The sequence below is a fragment of the Cardiocondyla obscurior genome, linkage group LG16 (assembly GCF_019399895.1).
Source record: "Cardiocondyla obscurior isolate alpha-2009 linkage group LG16, Cobs3.1, whole genome shotgun sequence".
NCBI lineage: Eukaryota > Metazoa > Arthropoda > Insecta > Hymenoptera > Formicidae > Cardiocondyla > Cardiocondyla obscurior.
Genome location: NC_091879.1, coordinates 697861 through 717605, shown reverse-complemented (window position 1 = coordinate 717605; position 19745 = coordinate 697861). Strand labels below are relative to the sequence as shown.

Here is a 19745-nt window from a genome sequence, read left to right as displayed (position 1 = left end):
GAAAAATCTATCGCGATAATAATTAAAAGAAAGGTATATCTTCATTGAAATAAGTCAATTAAAAAAAAAAAATTTATTTTAAAAACACCGTGCGCTGAAAAAGTGCCTCGAGCACTGCCGTAAAGTAGTTGCGGCGCAGTGAAAGGATTTTGCATCATCGAATGATTATCGTGGAATTTTCGCAATACCGTATTACCTTTGAGACATTTAATGAGAGCAATTATATCGGCGAAGCAGTCCATAGTGTCAGGAGCATTTTGTTTTGCCACGTCGTCCTCTTTAGTTAACAGAGCTGCACTTGATATTCGATTAGGTAATGCCAGTAATTCTAAAGTAATAATTGACGGTAATTAGGTTGAAATTTATAACATATAGCCCAGAAATGCATCTCTTAGAAGAAAATCGCATTAGCCGTTTTATGTCGCATAAAGCGACTTTATACTGTGAAAAATATATGTCTCGGATATGCATCGCGGCGCATACAGGCCGAAGTCACGCAATATACGCGCACGCACGGATTGACCGTAAGGACACCCTCAGATTTCCATCGCGAGGGTGCGGTTTGAGTCTGGGAGGTCGTCACACTTGTCAACTTTGCTGTTGCCGGTACATCTGTTATGGTTACCGTGTTGGAAAATGCGAGCAAACGTCGATCTAAAATCTGTAATAAACGATTTTTAATCGTAATAAGATTTTTTTTTAATTAATAAAATTGAAGTATACGCGTGACAGTCGTTTGTAATAAATTATCACAATTAATTCTTATTACGACGCATCTCGAATCACTTAAAAAATATTTTATTATAATTAGTAGTTAAAAGATACAGCTATAAGTTAGAATACAAATTTTATCGGAATAAAAAATAGTTAAGATTGTGTTTTACGATAAAAGTTCTCACGAAATACGTGACCACGCCGTTTTTTTCTTCTTCTTTTTTTTTTTTTTTGTATCTTGACCTACCACATCGCTATTGGGGTCAGGGCAATTTTGAAGCAACAGATTGGGGGAAGATATTTGGTAGGATTGGCGACGAGAGAAAGGCCGGCGTCGTTCAAAGGAGCCGCTCTCGAAGCAACCCTGTACCGCGTCTATGGGGGTTGGAAAATGGGCGGGGATCATTGAATAGCGAATTACATACGGAGGCAGGCAAACGATATGTGAGGTCCAAAAGATACATCGTACGACAGAACTCGGAAATTTTATTTTATTCCATGCCGTTTGATAATCCGTGGAAAATAAATTTTATTCAATAATAAAAATCACAAAAAAAAGAATTGTAAAACAAAATAATTATTAATTCCTAACAAAATCCCAAAATATAATTAAATCGTAATACAAACGTCTCTCTGAATCAGCCGGGAGTATTATAATCCGCTGCTAATATCACATTTACGGCGTGTCGTTCTTGTAACCGTAAATACGATCGCTCAACGAGACGCGAAGGGTTAAAAGTTAGAAGTCGGTAAGGGCGAATTGTCGATGCGGTGGTACTTTTATGTCGCGAGATCCTGGAGGGCCAGGCAGTATAAGAGAGAAAGAAAGAGAGAAAGAACGACCACCTACTTCGTCGACACAATGGGGCACAAATGCGTGGCGACAGGACCCGTAGATATACGGCAGGCTGATTGCTCGTTGTCACCGTTGTGCTCGATTGTCGGCTCTTCGAGGCCCGTTGAACCCCCCGCTGACCGCGCGCTGTTTCCTGAAGACGGGCCCGTGATCAACGACGGGTTCGCGGGGGCGGCTGAAAACCAGAAGACAAGCCTGACGATTCGGGACCGATCGCGAATTATGCACGCACCACTTTTTAAACCGACCGTCTCTTTAAATACCGCCCAGGGGGGGAATACGCAATAAAGAAAAGGAAATAACATAGTTTTCCAAAATACGTAATGAGTTGCAGCCGACAAATCAGTTGAACGCCCGGAAATATTTAGTCTTGCTCAATATTAATATTGATAATAATTAATTAAAATTAAATGTCCACTTACCTTACGAAAAATCAACGGAGAATCGACGGCAAATTAAAAGTACAAATTTTCCATATATTCCATTTATTTATGTAACGTTGCGTTATACAAGTCGGATATAACTGTCGTGTCCACGACACGTTACGTGCGGATGTATATATACAATAATCAAAACTGGCCAATTAAAATATTTTTATCAGTAACTTTCCTCGATACGTGATTCGATGCAATTTTTACGAGTGAATATATACAGCTTTATTAATAAAATATGCGCGTGTCGTACGTGAACATATGTATTTGCATTATATTATTACTATGATAAGACGATTCTAAGACGGTAAAACATCCAAGTCATTATTGATGCACAGGTGCCAAGTGCTGATCACTCTAACGAATAAATCTTCGTAATTAAGATATTTCTTGGAAATCGGTGAGCGACTTACCTACGCCTACGACTTAAACTTCAATTTAATTCTACCATAAATATGCAATAGCTCCGCGATGGAAAAGCTTACGCGTATCATCTATGAAGCGGTTAAGATATTTACAATCGCCTTGCATCTTATCCATAAATTACCAATTACACTTTAATAAATAGAAAGATCTCACCAAATTTCGAAGACTATATATATATATATAACACAGTTCACACCTACTTCAATCGGAAGCCATTTCGGACACGATATTGCGATAAAGTCACCGTCGAAATTAAAAAAGTCTCCTAAATTTCTGAGAGAAGCAGCTGCGTATATTAACGCGAATAATTATTTAACGATAAAAGCTAAAAGAAGCGTATTCTAGCACATCTCGCCGATCAGAAGTCTTTTTCAAAATGCGCGCACATATTCCTATCAATTTAAATCCAGCCTCAAAAAAAAAAAAAAGTAAGAAAAAAAAAGATAAGAAAAACAAATAAATAACAGTAACAATTTTTAATTAATTAACACTTCCTTCTATATATCTCCGTGTCCATCAATATGTTATCGCATGCGATCGACGTACGATCGTTTCTTATAATTAAATTTAATGAACTCGTCCGCAAACCTGAGAATCGATGCTTCCCAAGTACGGATATCCGCTCTTAGCCTCGCTGGGGCTGTGCGGCGTCACATGGGGTGCCATTCCCGTTGAGACTGGCACCCCGGAGGAGGATGCGCCACTTTGCACCATGCAGGCGCTCATGTTAGATCCGGTCGGGCTAACGCTGCCCGTCAGACTGCCTAGATTGAAGTTGGTGGAAGTCAGGTTAGAAGTGAGGTTGCCGCTGCCGTAGTGGGAAGCATTGAATAATCTGCAACAGGCGAAATCGTGTTTTTGCTTAGAAGGAGATAAACGACGACGCGAGAGTTGCGAAATGAAATTTATTTCCCTTAGCGTTGATTTTTATTCCGACCTGCGGCTGAGCACATCTTACGTTACGAGTATTAAACGTTTTTTTTTTTAATTTAATTTTGAGAGAAAGGCCTGGGAAAATTCATTTGTTAAAATATAAAAAAAAGTAAAAAAAAAATTGACGAGTGCGATATAACAATGAACAATTATTGAATATCGATAATAAAAGGATAGTTTCTCACGGGACGCATATATCAATCGGTTCGTTAAAAAAATACATTATTCGCCAATATTCACAATTATATCTCCGTACGATATCTTGAATATAAATTAACTATTGTACATGCGCATATGTATGAATACGTGGGGAGTAGCGCTACATTACGATGGAACAGGACGCACAATGGTGAAAGGTGTCCACACGCGGTAATACGAAAATGAAATTCCGGCGTGTGGTTCTCCCAAAGTGGTTACTGCCGTTTGCAAGGCGATACTGCACTCATACATGCTCCGCGAATCGGTTAGGGCGTGTCGAGGGCGGCAGCGGCCGATTTCCAAACACCGTCGCGGCCCTTTGAGCATTCCGATACACTACCGTGATTAAGGATCTCAGATCGTTGTCCCTCGAATAAAGCTGCACCCTTATTCTTTTCACTTACGATATTATTCTGTCCTTTTTAAAATGTATTATAACTTAATAAAATAATTATAATTACTTGGCGCAAAGTGTATAAACACAAATGGACAGACGAAGCGCGAAGAGATGGCCTTTGATTTTTTTTAGTATTCACGTAGAAAAAGATTTCAGATGGTATAAATGATATTAAAATGTACATAAAATTACGTGCATTAATATGTTAATGGCGTGTTAAAACGAAACGATTAGTATGTGAAATAAAATTAGACAAAGCCCAGAACCATAAGAAATCAATTTTTAATTAAAATAAACTTGAGACGCGTATCGATATTTTCAGGCGATTAAAGCGTACGATTGTAAAACGAAGTCGGTCCTTTGAGCGTTTCGCCATGACGCTTAAGCGCCCTAAATCCTGTCGGTGTTGGGCCTAGTTCGCACTATAACTTTATTTCTTTCCCCCTTTTTTTCTATTTAGAAGGTAGCGCGACGTTTCTGGCGGAAGCCGCGCGATTTATCGACCATACTCCGCCCTACGAATCTATTTTCATGCAGAAGAATGTCTCCCTATCCGCCCACAAATCAAATTTTTTTCTATGGCCGCGTTAACGAATTCTTAAGAATTTAGTGGCGACCGAAATTTACAGCTCGCGATTCTCCGGAATTAAAATCGGCCGTCAAATAAAATATGGCACTTACATTAAAATATTCTCTTAAGACAAGCCGACTTTGAATTTTTTTTTCTTCCGTATGTAAAAAGAAAAAGTTGGGTAAAAAAAAAAGTTAATTTTTTCGCGTTAAACACTTTGATCTTTTCAATATTAATGATCGATAGACTTTGTCAGTCATCTTCAATACTATTTAAACATAAAAAACGTTTTCTTTTTTTTTTTTTTTTTTTCAAAAAATGCATCATTAGCAGAATGACTCGGACGTTTTTCTCGGAACAGTTTCCACATTTCCCGAAAGTACATTTCTATCTATTCCGGGTTCAGGAATTGTCTTTTTCCTCCGAGGTGAAATGGCATTGTGACTAGCACAGCTGTTCCACGACAATCCGTAGTTTCTGCGTTTGTCTAAAGGTGAAACGGCAAAAACGGCCATAGGCAGCAACGAAATCGTTCGCTCGAACTTGAGAGAGCCGACCACGAAGAGCGACCGACCCCCCACGAGGTAGGCTGGCGCTCCACCGGGGGTCTTACGAGTATTATCCCGGATGTTTAAAACCGGCGAAGCTCCGTTTCTGCGCGCCACGTGATGGCTCGGCGGAGAGCCGGCCCGTTGTTGTTGCACAAGGCTCCGGAGGTGCCGCAAGCGAGACAGTAAGCTCGAAAGATCGCCGCGAGACGGAGGCGCGCGCGGCAACGCGCGGAGATAAAGACGGCGAAGCCGGGGTGTTTCGAACAATTAATTCAGCCATTGTGGCGTAATAACAGGTTGCTCCGGTGGCCGGGTTGCTACAGTGTGTTGTTACACGCCGAGCGGACGAGCCGATTCACTTGAGCAGAGAGACAGAAAGGGAGAGAAAGAGAGACGTGCGAGAGAAAGGGACGGATAGCGCGGTGAACGAGGAAGCAGGAGAAAGAGAGCCAACGGGGCACTGCCGACACGTTTTCTGTGTGGTCCTCAATTATGTTGCTTCTTGGGCCTCCGTAATGAAACGCTACCGGCTAATAATCCAACCCGGGTCTTGATCCTTCGGCGCAGGGTGTATGTACCTGCGCCGTGATCCAGCTTTAACCGATCGCGGCAGTGCCGCGAGGTAGCGACGATCGATCGCGGATAATCGCTGCGGGGGTGTTCACGTACGGGAGATGCTGCGTTCGATTACGCATACCACGTCGACGTCACTACGGATCGGCTCGCGAAGCGAATCGCTTATCGAATTTTATGAATAAAATAATATAATAATTGAAAAAAAAAAAAAGATTTTTCGTTATTTAATCGTTAAGATCTCCGAGAAACGTCAAGTCGTCAATTATCGATATGAAAGATAGATTATTAGACCGGCAAAGATTTTCATGATTTATATCGCGTCGTTGCGGCTCTCTCTCTCTCTCTCTCTCTCTTTCTTCTGTCTGATTACAAAACGGACATTTTGACAAACATAATGTATTATTAGTCACTAAAACTTACCCGTAATTGTCCGAAGTCGCCCGCGGCCATTGCTGCTGTGCCGCGTAATAGTTCTCCCCGTAGTTGTAATGCTGAGAATAGCCGGCAGTGGTTGCTGCGGCGGCAGCAACACTCGCCTGCCCGTAGCTCTGATAGCTCTCAGCACCGTTGCCGTAGTGTTGAGCTTGGAAGGGTAGACTCATGTTGAAGGCGTTCAGTTGTTGGCTGTTAAGCTGTTTGCGAAGCCTGGCGCGCCTGTTGCTGAACCAGACCTGAACTCGCGCTTCTGTTAACTTCGTTCTGCGAAGAGAGGACACCCACGAATATCAGCGAAAGTGCAAAATTACTATCGTCAAGTCGGCGTTATAATTAATGTTGCAACTTTTTTGCAATTTGCTTTAGTCACAAGTTGAAAGTTACTGACGAATTTAATAACTTGCTTTTAAAAAGTAATTGATAATTTAATATTCTGTAAATTAATATTTTTATTAATATTTTTTAATATGAAGCCTTCTATTAAAAAATAAAATTTACTTTTGCGCGAGTTCCTCTCTGGTGTACACGTCAGGGTACTGCGTCCGATGAAAAGCAGCCTCCAGCTGCTCTAGTTGCTCTCCGGTAAAGGTTGTTCTACTTCGGCGTTGTTTCCTCTTCAGCGCGATGCCAGGCTCGCTTTCCGTGTCGGAATCGTCGCCGCTACTTCCACCTGAAAGAAATAAAAAATTCCACCGTTGAAACGGACGGCTTTGTCGATCAAATATTTATTTCAAAAGAAAATTAAAAATTTAGTAAACCTAGAAAAGATAAGATCGCTATTCTTGTCGATTGTAAAAAATCAAATTGATACGTTAAGGAAAACGCGAATATTTTGCCCGGGCATTAAAACATCGTCGATAGTTTCCGAGAGGAGCGAGCGCGAGCGTGCGTTTCTTAATAGCGGCGAGAGCACCTCTCGGTCCAGCACGTGCTGCACGTCAGATACCGAAGATAGGAAGCGAGTCGTTCACGCCCACAGTTCACACGCCGGTCTCAGCAACCCACCATTAAGACCCTTCTGATTACAGCCGTGCCCAGCCGAACCTATACTAAACTAAAACACCGGAGAAATTAGGGTCCGCCGCGAAGAAATTAAGTTCTTTGACATGTCCCGTCCCACCCGAGCTAAACGAAAGCCCGTTCCGAATGGGAACCGTAGTCTGGCCCCACGAGACACTATTTATGGAATTTCGAGTTTGATTTGTAACCCCTTCGGACCTAATTTGTTCTCCACGGTTTGTCCCTGTTACGCCGACTTCAACAGCCACATCGATCGTATCGTAACTCCGACGGATGAGATCTAACGCGAATAATTTAATATTTAACACTTCTCAATTAAAATATTTTTTCGAGTAATAAAGTTTATCTCGAGGTAGTATCGGGCGCTTTACGTCTTATCTCGCAGCTGTACTTTCGTAATTTACAAATTTATTCCCGAAATTAAGTCAGTCGATGGAAATGAACGTCTAAATCAATAGCACCTGCGCGAACGCTATGGAGAATTCGAAAACCACGAAGTGCACGGCGGTTCCCGTCAGATTAAAGACCGCCGCGCGCTCGTAAATCGTTTGCGAGGCTTTCAGAAGCATGCCCAATGATTTTTCGGGAACCTTTTCACGGACTATCAACGCCCGTCGATACTCGATGAATCTACGACCGAGAGAGCGCGCGCATAAAAAAAAAAAAGAAATACGACCACATTTGCCAGGAAATAAATTTAGAATCGCGCACCGAAGTTCAGATCGACGCGTCGCGATTACGTATTCATTCGCCGAGCCGCGTCGAGGTGAACGTCGGCAGAAAAGGTCGGGATGCGAACAATTACTATCGAAGAGAGATGACCGGCGATCGTCGTCCCGAGCGCGCAGCGAAGGTCTCAATCACGAGTCTGCCCGGCAGTAAGAGCGTCTAAATCAATAGAGGGTGCCGTTGCGTTCCGCGAACAAGCGGGGCACCGGGGTGTGTTGTTGGCGGTTTGTAAGATTAGAGGCAGGCGGCTGGGTACGGGAACCGGGGAGGACCACACGCCGCGGTCGGTGCCGCGTAGACGTATATGTATGCGCGAGGATGGGCCCCCTCCGTCCTCCTCGCGCCGTCCGAGGAATCCGCGCCGTCTCGTTCCTCAGGTTCGACTGGCCGACTCTTCTTAGTCGTTCCACCCGATTTCTTCTTTCACGTTCTACCGACTCCGCTACACCTGACTTCCTCCACCTCTGCACGCGCTGACGTCCGATCTGTCCCTCTTCCTCCGTCCCGCGATCGTTCCTCCCGATTTCTTTTACAAGGAGACAGACCGCGGGGTTATTTATCGCGCGTGTTCTTGGCTACCGGAACCGCTGGGTGATCTTGCATTCTGGGACTGACACGCCGGCGAGGGGAGAAAGGTGCGCGGAAGATGAATGGACGCGGGACGAAATGATTGAAGTAGTGTAGAGACCTTTTTCGTCGTCCCGTGTTGATTGCACCGTGTATCCGACCTACTAGATTGTTTGCTATTTCTCATTTTGTCGCCGTTTAAGACCTCACGTTTAACCGTTCATTAAACTTCTCGAAATACCTTCTAGTCGAAAAAAAAAGGTAATTAATATGAAAATTAAATTGCGCGTGCCGCTATCGAACGCCCGGCGAGCGTTCTCGCCGTGGTATATAGAAAGTACGTCTAGGAGGATATTCTTATCCGTATTCTGTTACTCGGCTACGATGATGTGTTATTATCGCATTAGTGCATCAATCGTTCAAGTTATCTCGCCGGGACACCTCGCCCCGCGATCCGCGCTATTCGCCGTCGTAAGCCGATCCAATACGTTGCCGAGTTCAGTGCCAAACCGTCACGCTGCGATCGAATAAAAAGAACGAAGGCTCTACGTTCGAGGTACGCATTCAAAAAGACTTGGCCTTCCCTCGCCTCGTCTGCCTCCACCTTCGGTCTCCGTCTCCTTTCCTTTCGCGGCGGTACATTAGCGGCGAGAACAACCTGACTTTCTTCTTGTTCCTCCCCTTTGTTCGAATCATAATACATAATTTACCCGGCCCGCGAACGCAGCGAGCCCAATAGAGATCTACGAGCCTTCCCCGGGACTTTTACCGAAGGCATTTGTAATTGAATCGCTACCTTCGGACAATTTTATCTGGGCATCGCGGCTCGTTAAAAATGATTCTCAAAATACGCGACGAACGATCGATCGCTCTATTTAAAATACACACACCTTTCGCGCGATTATTATTTAATCGCTCATCTGTCATTTTAATATCTGCTTTCGGCGAGAATATTTTTGTAAAATTGACGCGGATAGTATCGGCAGGATGAAAATCGTTTTTCGCCAACGGCGCAAATAAAGTTGGCCGATGCGACAAAGAGCAACAGGTCGAGCGTGCCCCGTCCCGTGAATCTTCGCGAGAAGCTGCAATCTCGGGCATACGTCTAATCAAAACTAAATCTTCCCGACAAGGTAATAAACTCGACACATCTACGCGCCGCGGGACGCCTAATATTTCTTCGCGCCCCTTACCGCCGGTAATAAATAAAAAAGAATGGAATTCTCCTTTACGCTCGCCGACCAGACCTATATTCCTCCCAGTCCCCGGTGTGTGCTCACGAAACTTGAATAAGTAGAACTTGCGCGTATAAAGACGCACTCGCGACTACGTGCAACGTCCAACGAATGCGAGACGAACGAAATACGAGGGGACAGCACCGTGAAACGCGGCCGTGTAATAACGTTCCTCGCCGCGATCGGTAATTGAACTTCTTATTAATTTCGTGTACGAGCTTATAGCTGCAAACCTACGAATAGAAACCTTTAACTTTACGCGCGCGAGGCTAACGACTTCCTTATCGCTTTAGGCGTACGAGATGAATATTGGGTTGCATTTTGGATCGGGCACGCGAGCTGCAAAGCAGTCGTGGGCGCCCTGGCTCAATTAACTTAGCACACGACTACGCTGTAATTACGTTTATCGCTCGATTAACCCCGGGCGCTTCATTCGCGTCCCCCCACAGTGCTTTATGCAGTGTTAAAACGACGATACGTATTGCGGGCACGGATGATCCTTCTCGATAGCGATCCGCTCGGCGCATAACATATCTTGATAGTCCCGGGAGATCAGATCGCGATAATGATAAGTATTATTCGTAATACTCACCGAGTATGCCATCGATGGAGTGATTTCTACGTAGATCGTCGCCGGGGCGCGTCTGGTTCGCCGGTCCACGAAGAAGTCGGGTGATACTAGATACGGAAGGCGCCGAGGATTTGTCGCAAACTCCGTCCTGCTGGCAGAACCGCGTTGGACCAGTTAGCATAATTTTTTCTTTCGTTATTTATTCATTTCTTTTACCAATCGAAAAAAAGATTTTATTTTATTTTATTTTTTTATTTTTTTAATTTTTTTTTTACACTTTTAAACGTGCTATATTTTTAATAAATAAATTAATTTTTATTAATTAATACAAGCCCAATAAATACGGGCGATATCAACGGACCTTTATCAATTTCTCGCGTATCTCCCAGCTAAAGATCCCAGGGTTCTGCCGCCTAAGATCCTCGATTCTCGCTTCGACTTCCGGCGTAGCAACTCGCGGCTTGCTACCGCCGATTACGCCCGGTCTAATCGATCCCGTTTCCTGATATCGGTTCAGGATCTTCGAGACGCAGCCGTGCGAAACCCTGAGCTGCCTCGATATCACGCAGGGTCGGACGCCGGCCGCTGCCATCTCGACGATCTTCAAGCGTATGTGGTTCGGTAATGGTCGGCCGTTAATGAACACACCGCCCAGCTGGTTCACGCGACCCTGTCCTGCAAATACAATAATGTCGATCTATTTATCATAATGGCACGTAACGTTGCGAAGGTGTCTAGCTGCGTTTGTTTCCACAGTGCGACGGGTCATACGTAATTATTTAATAATAACGCAATGGGTAAAAGACCGTCACGCGGATTTCACCGTCGGTTACATCAAAGGCGGAAGGCGACGAATCGAAGTTACAACTTTGAAAGGCGCGATTTTCCGGCGCGAGAAATATACGTAAAAAAAACAGTTTCCACGAATCGCTTCCACAAAGCAATTATCGACGATGTGAGTTATGTATATGCAACTAAGTACGCCACGTGAGGCGGGAGGAAAAAAAGCACTACCGTGCGCTGGATGGTAACGAAGTTAAGGAGAGAGAGAAAAAAAAAAAGAAAAAAAAACAGCGTGTTTTCTCGATGCCGCGGCACAATGCGGCGTGTGTGCAAGCGTCGTGGCCATTTTTTTAAATGAGAATAAGCGGAGCCGCGCGCACAAAAGTGGCGGAGAAGAGGAAGGACGGGAGGGTCAGCTCGCGCAAAAGAGGGCCGCTTAGCGGACAAAGCCTGGCGACACGCGAGGTGCCGCTCAAACACCGCTAATTACCGGTAATTAGCCTATCCCTCTCCTCCCCCCTCCCTGTCCGCGACATCCCCCTTAATTAACTTAATTATAATCACGAAGTCAAACAAACGGCGTTTACGTGCGACGAGCGGACCGCGGCTCTTCGTCGGTAAAGGGGGGAGGGGGCGGGGGGCAAAGAAGCGGAATGAGATGCGCGCGAATGTGGTGGCTCTTATGACGCGCCGAAGGTGGACCTCGCGTGCTTCAGAAAACCACGAAAGAGGACCGCGTCACGAGTTACGGCTCGGGTTTTGCATGGAGTAGTAAAAGCCGGAGGACAGGGAGACGCCGGAGGAGACGAAGCGATCTTAAAAGCCCAGAGTCTTAAAAGCGATCTCTCCCTCGCGCAGGGGACATCGAGGGGGACAACCGGGAGCACGGTCGCGTCCTGCGTGTTTGTACGTATTTACATAAAGGAAACTTTGCATAAAAGAAGGCGCGCGCGGGCGCTTATTCGTGTCTCGTGGATATGCTGCAAGCGACGCTCAGAATCCGCAGACGTGTCCGACCGTGAAGCTCTCCGCGGCGGTGATGCTGCAACTTAATGATTAATCGCACGCGCGTATTGCGATCAATCCCTTACTAGAGCATGCATTTCTTAATGTCTTCCGCGCTGTTAATTTATGCTATATTCCCGCGACTCCTGCAGAACTTCTTTAGATTTCCTAAAGCTACTTACTTTTTATTACTTTTAGAAATTATATTAAAAATATTAATAAAATATCTAGAACATCGGTGACTGAAAATTATCTGGGAGTGCGTTTACGCGGAGAAGTTTAAAGCAAGTTGAGCGAAATTCGTAGGGCGAATCCTCCGGCAATCGAAACATTTTCGCGAGCGCCAGTACAGCGTCGGTTCGTGATATATTCGCGGCCGGCTACCTGCTGCGAGGAGCGCGGGCTTAAGGAGTCCGCTAATTACCACAGCGTAATTCAAAAGACGACCCCCTTCCCGAGCGCGTCGAGCTCTTCGGCACAAAAGTAGTCCCGTTTCGTCGTTCATCACGGGCCCCCAGAGATTTACATCCCCCTCCGTACCCCTTCGCCGCCCCGCGCCTCCTGCCCTGCCCTCCCTGAGACCCTCTCGCGCTCGGTAAGGACATATCCGCGAGTGCGTGCAACGCACACACTCCCGCATACACCAGGCCGTGCCAGTGTGTATAGCCGGGTTACGGTCCCGCCGGACACCTCTTCGGTGTATGACGTCAGTCAGGCCGCGGGGCCCGACGGGATTACAGGCAAGATCAAAAGGCGCCGACCGCCGACCGCCGCCGCCGCCGCCACCGCCACCGCCGCCGACGACGACGACGACGACAACGACGAGCTTTCGGTACGCGAGCATCGCGAGTGAATTTCTAAAAAAATAAAAAATAAAAAAATAGATTGACTGAATAAAGATTGAAATCGATAAGTAGCAAAATATTAACTATAATTAGTCAAAGAAAACGGTAAAAATACCGTATGAATGAAAATAGAAAAGGGTAAGCCGCGACAGTCTCAGGAAAAAGGGGAAAAAAAAATCGAGGCGTCTTATCTTAATAGCTTTTAGATATTAATGAAAAGGAAATAACGCGAGAGAGGTAATTGGAGGCAGGTCTAATAGAGGTTTTCTTAATCAACTTTTCCCATCGAGATCTCCGTCTGAGATTACAAAAGTGGTCAACGAAATCCTTGCGAAGGTACACGGGGAAAATGCCGGGAATGCCGAACTGACATTCGTCGCACGTGCGAGACGTACGCATGCGATATGCTTGCCGCGCCGCGTCGCGAACTTGCATTCTCGCGCGAGACTCGTTCCTACGAATGCCGGAGATCGTAACTCGAGTCACGGAATCGAAAGTTAAATATTACTGTCCGTGCGAGCGAGCCCTTTACTCGCGTTTTTGTTCCCTGCACCCCGGTGAATATTGTCCGACGCATTCTTGCGGAACGCGCCGCTGCTACGTGAGCTCGCCAGTTTCCCACTGCGTCTCGCACAATTAGTCTCGGTGCCGATTGCAAAAGCCCGCGTCACCTATTCTCTTCGATCGGAAATCGAAGTGATCTGTACGTGGAATCCACGGGCCATTATCTCGATTTTGAAATACGGCGAAGCCAGCATCGAGTAAAAAGTAAAGGAAAAAAAAATAAGAATATATAAAAAGATCGATGTTGACGATATTTTTTTTTTTTTCTCTTCAAACGTCGCGGCGTTAAGTTCCGCGGTGACAATACGATTGTCTCGAGATGACAATTTAATCCAGGCAGCTGGTGAGTGATTTATGCCCCCGAGTGATTTATTATAGCGCGATTGCGGCGGAGCTATTTTCGCGAGAGATTCGCTCGGTGGACCACCCTGTACGGGTGTCGAGTGCCGCCCAGCGAAACGCGCCGAAAGAAATAATTTCCAGCATGAATTATTGATAACGGGCGATTGATTGTTCGGTGATCAAGACCTAATGCCCATGATCCGCGTGCGGACGTGACGAGATAACGGAGAGGGGCCCCGTGTCCGTTTTGAATTCGCCCGGCGAAGCGTCGCGCATCGTTAATTTTTACCTGCGAGGCAGCGGTGGCCCTCTTCTCGGGCCGAGGGCACTCTTAGACGCAGAAGTGCTTAGAGAATGCCGAAATAATTGCGACGCACGTCGCCGACCGTCTATTATCCGCGTGTCGCGGGACGTCAATTAAACTCTTTTTCCCTCCTCGGTCGGCTTCGATATAAATTATTACGTGCGAAGAGCCGACGCACGATGTACTTTGCGGACCACGACACTACCGCGGTTCACGTGCTGTACAATTACGCTCTCCGCGAGACTTTTCTTTATGGTAATCCCTCCCGCCCCTTTTGTCGCGGCCCGCTTCTCGCTCTTAAGCAGTAATAACAACGTGTTATCTGGGTATTAATTGAATCTCATTAAGGATCGCATCGAGGTATGCGATCGCTCCAATTTTCGCGTGATGAAGTACATGGAGCGTCTCTCACGGCCCGCAGGAATTACAGGATACGATCGCTAAATTTGTTATTCGTGGCTTTTAGCTGAAACTGATCATCATCCAATTACGACAACCGAGTCTCTCGGGGCCATTTCAATCGCGCATCGTTTCACTCGCCGTTTTTGATTATTGTACGGATAAGCTTTGGGAAACAATTAAAGGATTTTTTTATTTATTAATTTTTTTTTTTTTTTTTTTTTTATATACAAAGAATAAAAATCATGCGATTATTTAATTCCGTTCGAGTAAAAAAATTAGAATATTCTTACGTAAAATTTTAACTATACGAAATATGTCGTTTACGTGATAAATTTAATGATAATTGCCGAGCGGCGCGCGTATGCGAACCGATTCCGAGGGCGCGGAGGGTCAATTTCGCAGGCACCGAGCGAAGCGACGAAAGTTCCGTTGCGTCGATTACGCAATCCGCCGCGATATGAATGCGCGGCCGATCGGTCCCTCCCGGGATCAGAGAATCGGAGGATGAAAGCGGAAGGTGCACGCGCGTACCTGAGTGGGAGTAACCGCATGTACCGAAGGGATGCATGTACTTAGTGCGTGCGGTGTGAGTTCCGAGTCGCGCGAGGACTTCAATCAACGTGCCGTCGCCCGAGGCCTATCCGATATCAGACATTAGGTACCCACGGGTACGGGATGCTGGCACCACCCTGAGACTCTTGCCAATGATCCGACGCCCACTACGTTCGGATCCTGTGCATCACTTTATGCAGACTTTATTCGAAAGTGGCCATCTCGCTCTTCCACTCTCTTTCCTCCGTATATATATATTCTTCGAAACGGTGGATAAACAACTGAGATTTAAAGGCGCGCGTGAGTGAAAGCGATCCCGATCGTTCACTTATGTTCCGGGATCCATTTTCTGCATTGTGTAGAAGGAATAAAGCGAACTAGAGGAGAGGCTGACCCTTCTCTTTAGAAGATAAATCGCGAGGCTCATCGAGAGTAAAAATAATTATTACGCGCGACGCTGTCGTGTAAATTATCGAATGATTGAAATAAAAATGCAAGAAAGTCGCGTCGAGTTTTTGTTGCCTCCTTACGAAGTTGAAGCATTGGTCTTTTACAAACGTAATAAATCAAAAAGAAATGAAAATAGCGTAGTCTTTTGGTTCGTTACCCCTTGACTTCCATTGCCTCTCGAAATTTATATGTCAGCGTCGCGCATTGTTCCATGACTCATAAATTACACAATGCAGAACGACGTATGGGCTTCTGTGCGATTGCTTATGCATCTCTTCCTCTTTATCTCTGTCTCTTTCTCTCTTTGTCTCTCGCTCTCTCAAACTTTCTGTTGTCCAGGTCTTTAAATCATCATAGCCATACGTTACGTTGCAAAATAGCGAAGTCTGCGCAAATTACTCTTTACATCTAGATTATGTAACGGCATCCAACTGCCGCAAGTTTGCGCGGGTGATAAGCCGCCGGATTAAATTAATCGGCCGGACCGATTGCGCGCTCGATCGTTCGGTAACGGTGTTATAAAGATGACAAGGTCCACTGGACAACACGTACGCGCCGGCGGATGGCAAATAATTCAGTCAAAATTGCGCATCGTAAAACCTGGCATCATTGCGGAAACGCCGCCGGGCGTTGAACGTCATCGTGAAACTCACGCCGACGTTAATTGCGAGATGTTCTCAATGAGAAAGTTTCTAAGAATAGTGCTCAATTTGTTTTTACGAAGATAAACGCCGAAGTAAATCTCTCAAAGAAAAATTCATGAATTTTAAATGCACGTTGCATAAATGAGCAGTTACTCACGCCCTGTTGGATTGACGCTTTAAAAACTGTGGTATCTATGTGGGAGGGAAAATTGTTATGACGTCATAATACTCTTTATGTTTCGCACAATCGAGAAAATTGTTAAAATATTGCGAATTTTTTACCTTGAAAAGGATAACCAGTTAAGTAGGGTGCCATGTTGATAGTGCTGACTGCCATCTAGCTGTTCCCCGTCCAGAAAATCTTCTTCCCGTTTCTTTCCCTTGCGTTTGCAGTCACGAGCAGCACCAACCACACCAAGAATCGTCACTTCCGACGATTTCCGAGTCCTGCTCACAATTCGATTCACAATTCGAATCCTCACTGTCTCGCGAACGCCGGGTGGCGTTCGACGACGATAACTTGGCGGTGACACTCGACTTTGCTTCCACCGCGAGGGGCCGAAACGAACGAAGGGAGCTCGTCACCCTTTTCTTTATTTCCCTTTTTCTTTTTTTTCTTTTTTTTTTTTTTTTCTTAATTTTTACTTTGACCCAAAGCAAGACGGACCTGTTAGCTCCGGGGTCTCGGCTCGAACTGCCGGTTTCTGCGGTCGTGATCGACGAAGGCACGTAGAAGAAACGAAAGGCAGGCATGAAAGGAGGAAAGCCTCCGTGGAAGGCTCCGCCTTCGTCAAGGGGCCCCTTTGAGGAGCGATCAGCCGACGGTCCCAGCCGTGCTCTCTCATGGCTTTTATCGGTGCCGCTGCATTGGTCACCTGCCAGGTGATTTCGCCGTGTTGGAGGTGGTCGCGCCTCCAACTCCGCCTTGAAGAACAGACCTTCCTCCACCACGTCACCCACACGGCGCGTCCGTTTATCAAGCTCGCGCTTGACTTACTCTTCCCGATGACCGGCGGTATCGATATCGCACGATCGCGAGCCTCCCGTGATCGATCCGCATCAAGTTCGTAGATTCGACGCGGCTCGAACCCTTCGCAAGGAAAATTTTTATACGGACAGGCTGGATATTTTCACCCCTTATTAAAAAGCGATTAATCTCGATTTCATCCATCAAATTGCCACTTGACTAACATTTATTAAAATGCAACATTTTATATTCCATCCTTAAAATTTATTAAATAAAAAAAATCGCGAGTAGTTTTATTAATTCTTAATGCGACACTTATCGCACATCGATTAATAGCGTCTACCACCTTTGAATGTCGGATTATTAATTGCGTGGATCCAGGGATACGACTTACAAATTCGCCACCGATTTCGTGACGGCTCCAAGACGGGATTCTCTATATAAGTTTACGATATCTAATTTTCCTTTGATTCACACGAATGCCGCGCAGCCGTCGACACTCCGATCGTGAAACCCACCCGACCATCCGCCTCCGGTACCATCACGCATCCCGCCAATAAGATCGTGCGAGGTTCTGAAAGGGCCGTTACACACGATCCCGCGGCCGTGCGATTCGGCGCGCATCGTTCATTAAAATTAATTACGTTTGCCGAGTAATCGCGCGTTTAATTGAATCGCGGGATTCCGCCGCTGAAAGCTTCCGCCCGTGATGGAGGCGGAAAATGGAACGGCACGGAATCTGCACCGCGTTTTGCACGGGCGCGCTTCTCTTTCCGTGTCCCTGATATCGTTACATCTCCGTGTAATTAATGCTCCAAAGAGAAAGAGAGAAAAAAAAAGAAAGAAACGGCCGTCGTATCTCTCCATCCATGAGAATCGTCGTCGTGGATGGACAGCGGGGAAAGCGGACGACGTGAAAGAAAGGTTGACGAGTTGCTTAAAAAAAAAAGAAAAAAAAGGCAAAAAAGAAAAGAAGAAAAGAACAAAAACGGCGAAACATGTTGCTGGGTCCTAGAACGCATGCGGAGCACGATCGCCATTTCTTTCTTTCTTCCTGGGACATTAGACATTTCGGACGGGCTCCCCGCCGCGGCGAAGCTACCTCGGCTGATTCGCGTGTAATCACTTCGGACATCGACCGAAAAGCCGCGTGGACTCGCCCGAACGAGCATCGCAATCTGGTACAATGGGCCGCGGGAACCGCACCGCATTAATACGCGCGTCAAGCCCTCGTACGCGCATCGGCTAGGACAATAATTCTGTTTGCTCGCACAGTAGTGAGAGTTGAACCGACGCGCTGTATCGAGACATAGCGCGTTTCGCAATGACAAAACATCGTAACGCATTGAAGATAGTTTTTTTTTACGGAGAGCAGCGAAGTTTTCCCGGCGAAAGACGAGAAGATTTTCAATGGTTTACAGCTTTTAAAATCCAGACACTTTAAAAGATGACGCGTCATTGAAAGAAACAACGTCGGAGGCTATTCAGAAATATTACGGGGTCTTACGGCGGTAGAACCTTAATAGTTGAGAGTTCTTGAAACTCTAGGCAATTTCAACTTCCAGAGAAGTTATAGTTAAAAAATTATAATTAAAAAAAAAAAAATAAAAAATAAATAAAAAAATAAAATATTGCGATCTTGTTGGCACATCGAAATTAATCCGCCGTAGGTTACATTGTTACATTGTCAATGCGCGATAACAACGGGAGGATCTCGCGTAGCAAGGGCCGATCTAACGTATCCGAGTCGAGGAGTCGCGCATTAACAGCGACGTCGATCAATGTCGGAAGATTTCCCGCGAGAATCACGAGAGAGCTAATTAATTGCCGGGCCGGTCGACGCGCGATCCGCATTAATCAGCATCGAGAGCGCGAGGTGCGAGATCGAGAGAAAGGGGGAGGGAGGCCCTTTTACGCGAAATTTATGCGCGCCCTCGGCGCGCTTCGCGGAGAGTCACCCCGATCGGACACGCTGGTGCTCCTCTCGTCATTAGGGGGATAATGCATATCTTAATGATTACGAAACACTGACACCGGAATGGATACGCGTAAGCATCGCCGAATGGCGTCCGGGCACGGTGGGTGCCCGTCCACCGTTCGCCAACCGGCCGCTCGTCCCACGCTCCCGCAATCAGCTCCCCATAAACTACAATCACGACACGTGTTATCGCCGCCCCGGCGCATCGCGGCGCACACCCTGCGAAAATAGACGATAGCCGCGTTGAATTTCAACGCTGCCGGACAGATCGGCGCGGGTACAGCAACTTTTCCGGGAATCTTTCGCGGAGATCGCGCCGCGAGCTTTCTCGGAGGCTAGAGATAGAGAACGGCTCTAATTACGAGGAACGGTCACCCATTGTCTTCAGCGCGATTTCGTCCTAAAGAATGCTCACCTTCTCGGAAACGATTACCGAGATACTTTATTTTATCTAGCGCCGAATACCACGCGACGATTTTTTAAATATATTTTATTGTTCGTTTTATTTAATTAAATATAATATAAAATCGCGGGACGAGAATATATCGCGTACGTCTGGACCGTCGTCTTTTCATATGCGCTTCACGGAGAAGTCACCTGTACGCTTGATATCACATGCAAAAAGCATTCCATTTGCGGTTTAAATAACTCATTGTCTTCCCCGACAATGTAAGAATCTGTTCCGATTGCGGATTCAAC

At 46.0% G+C, this 19745-nt stretch overlaps 1 protein-coding gene and 1 long non-coding RNA gene across 2 annotated transcripts in view; one reads left to right on the top strand and one right to left on the bottom strand.

The window, feature by feature from the left end:
- LOC139108848 (uncharacterized) overlaps nt 1-19745 on the top strand; it is an 87285-nt gene that overhangs the window by 32080 nt on the left and 35460 nt on the right. The gene's annotated exons all lie outside the window — the stretch shown is intronic.
- LOC139108933 (protein gooseberry) lies at nt 920-16682 on the bottom strand. Its single transcript, XM_070667619.1, has 6 exons — nt 16384-16682; nt 10572-10885; nt 10232-10358; nt 6587-6758; nt 6074-6352; nt 920-3262 (listed from the first exon to the last, which is right to left on the bottom strand). Exons 1-6 carry the CDS (start codon nt 16436-16438, stop codon nt 2995-2997), a joined length of 1215 nt encoding a protein of 404 aa, XP_070523720.1. The 5' UTR covers nt 16439-16682; the 3' UTR covers nt 920-2994.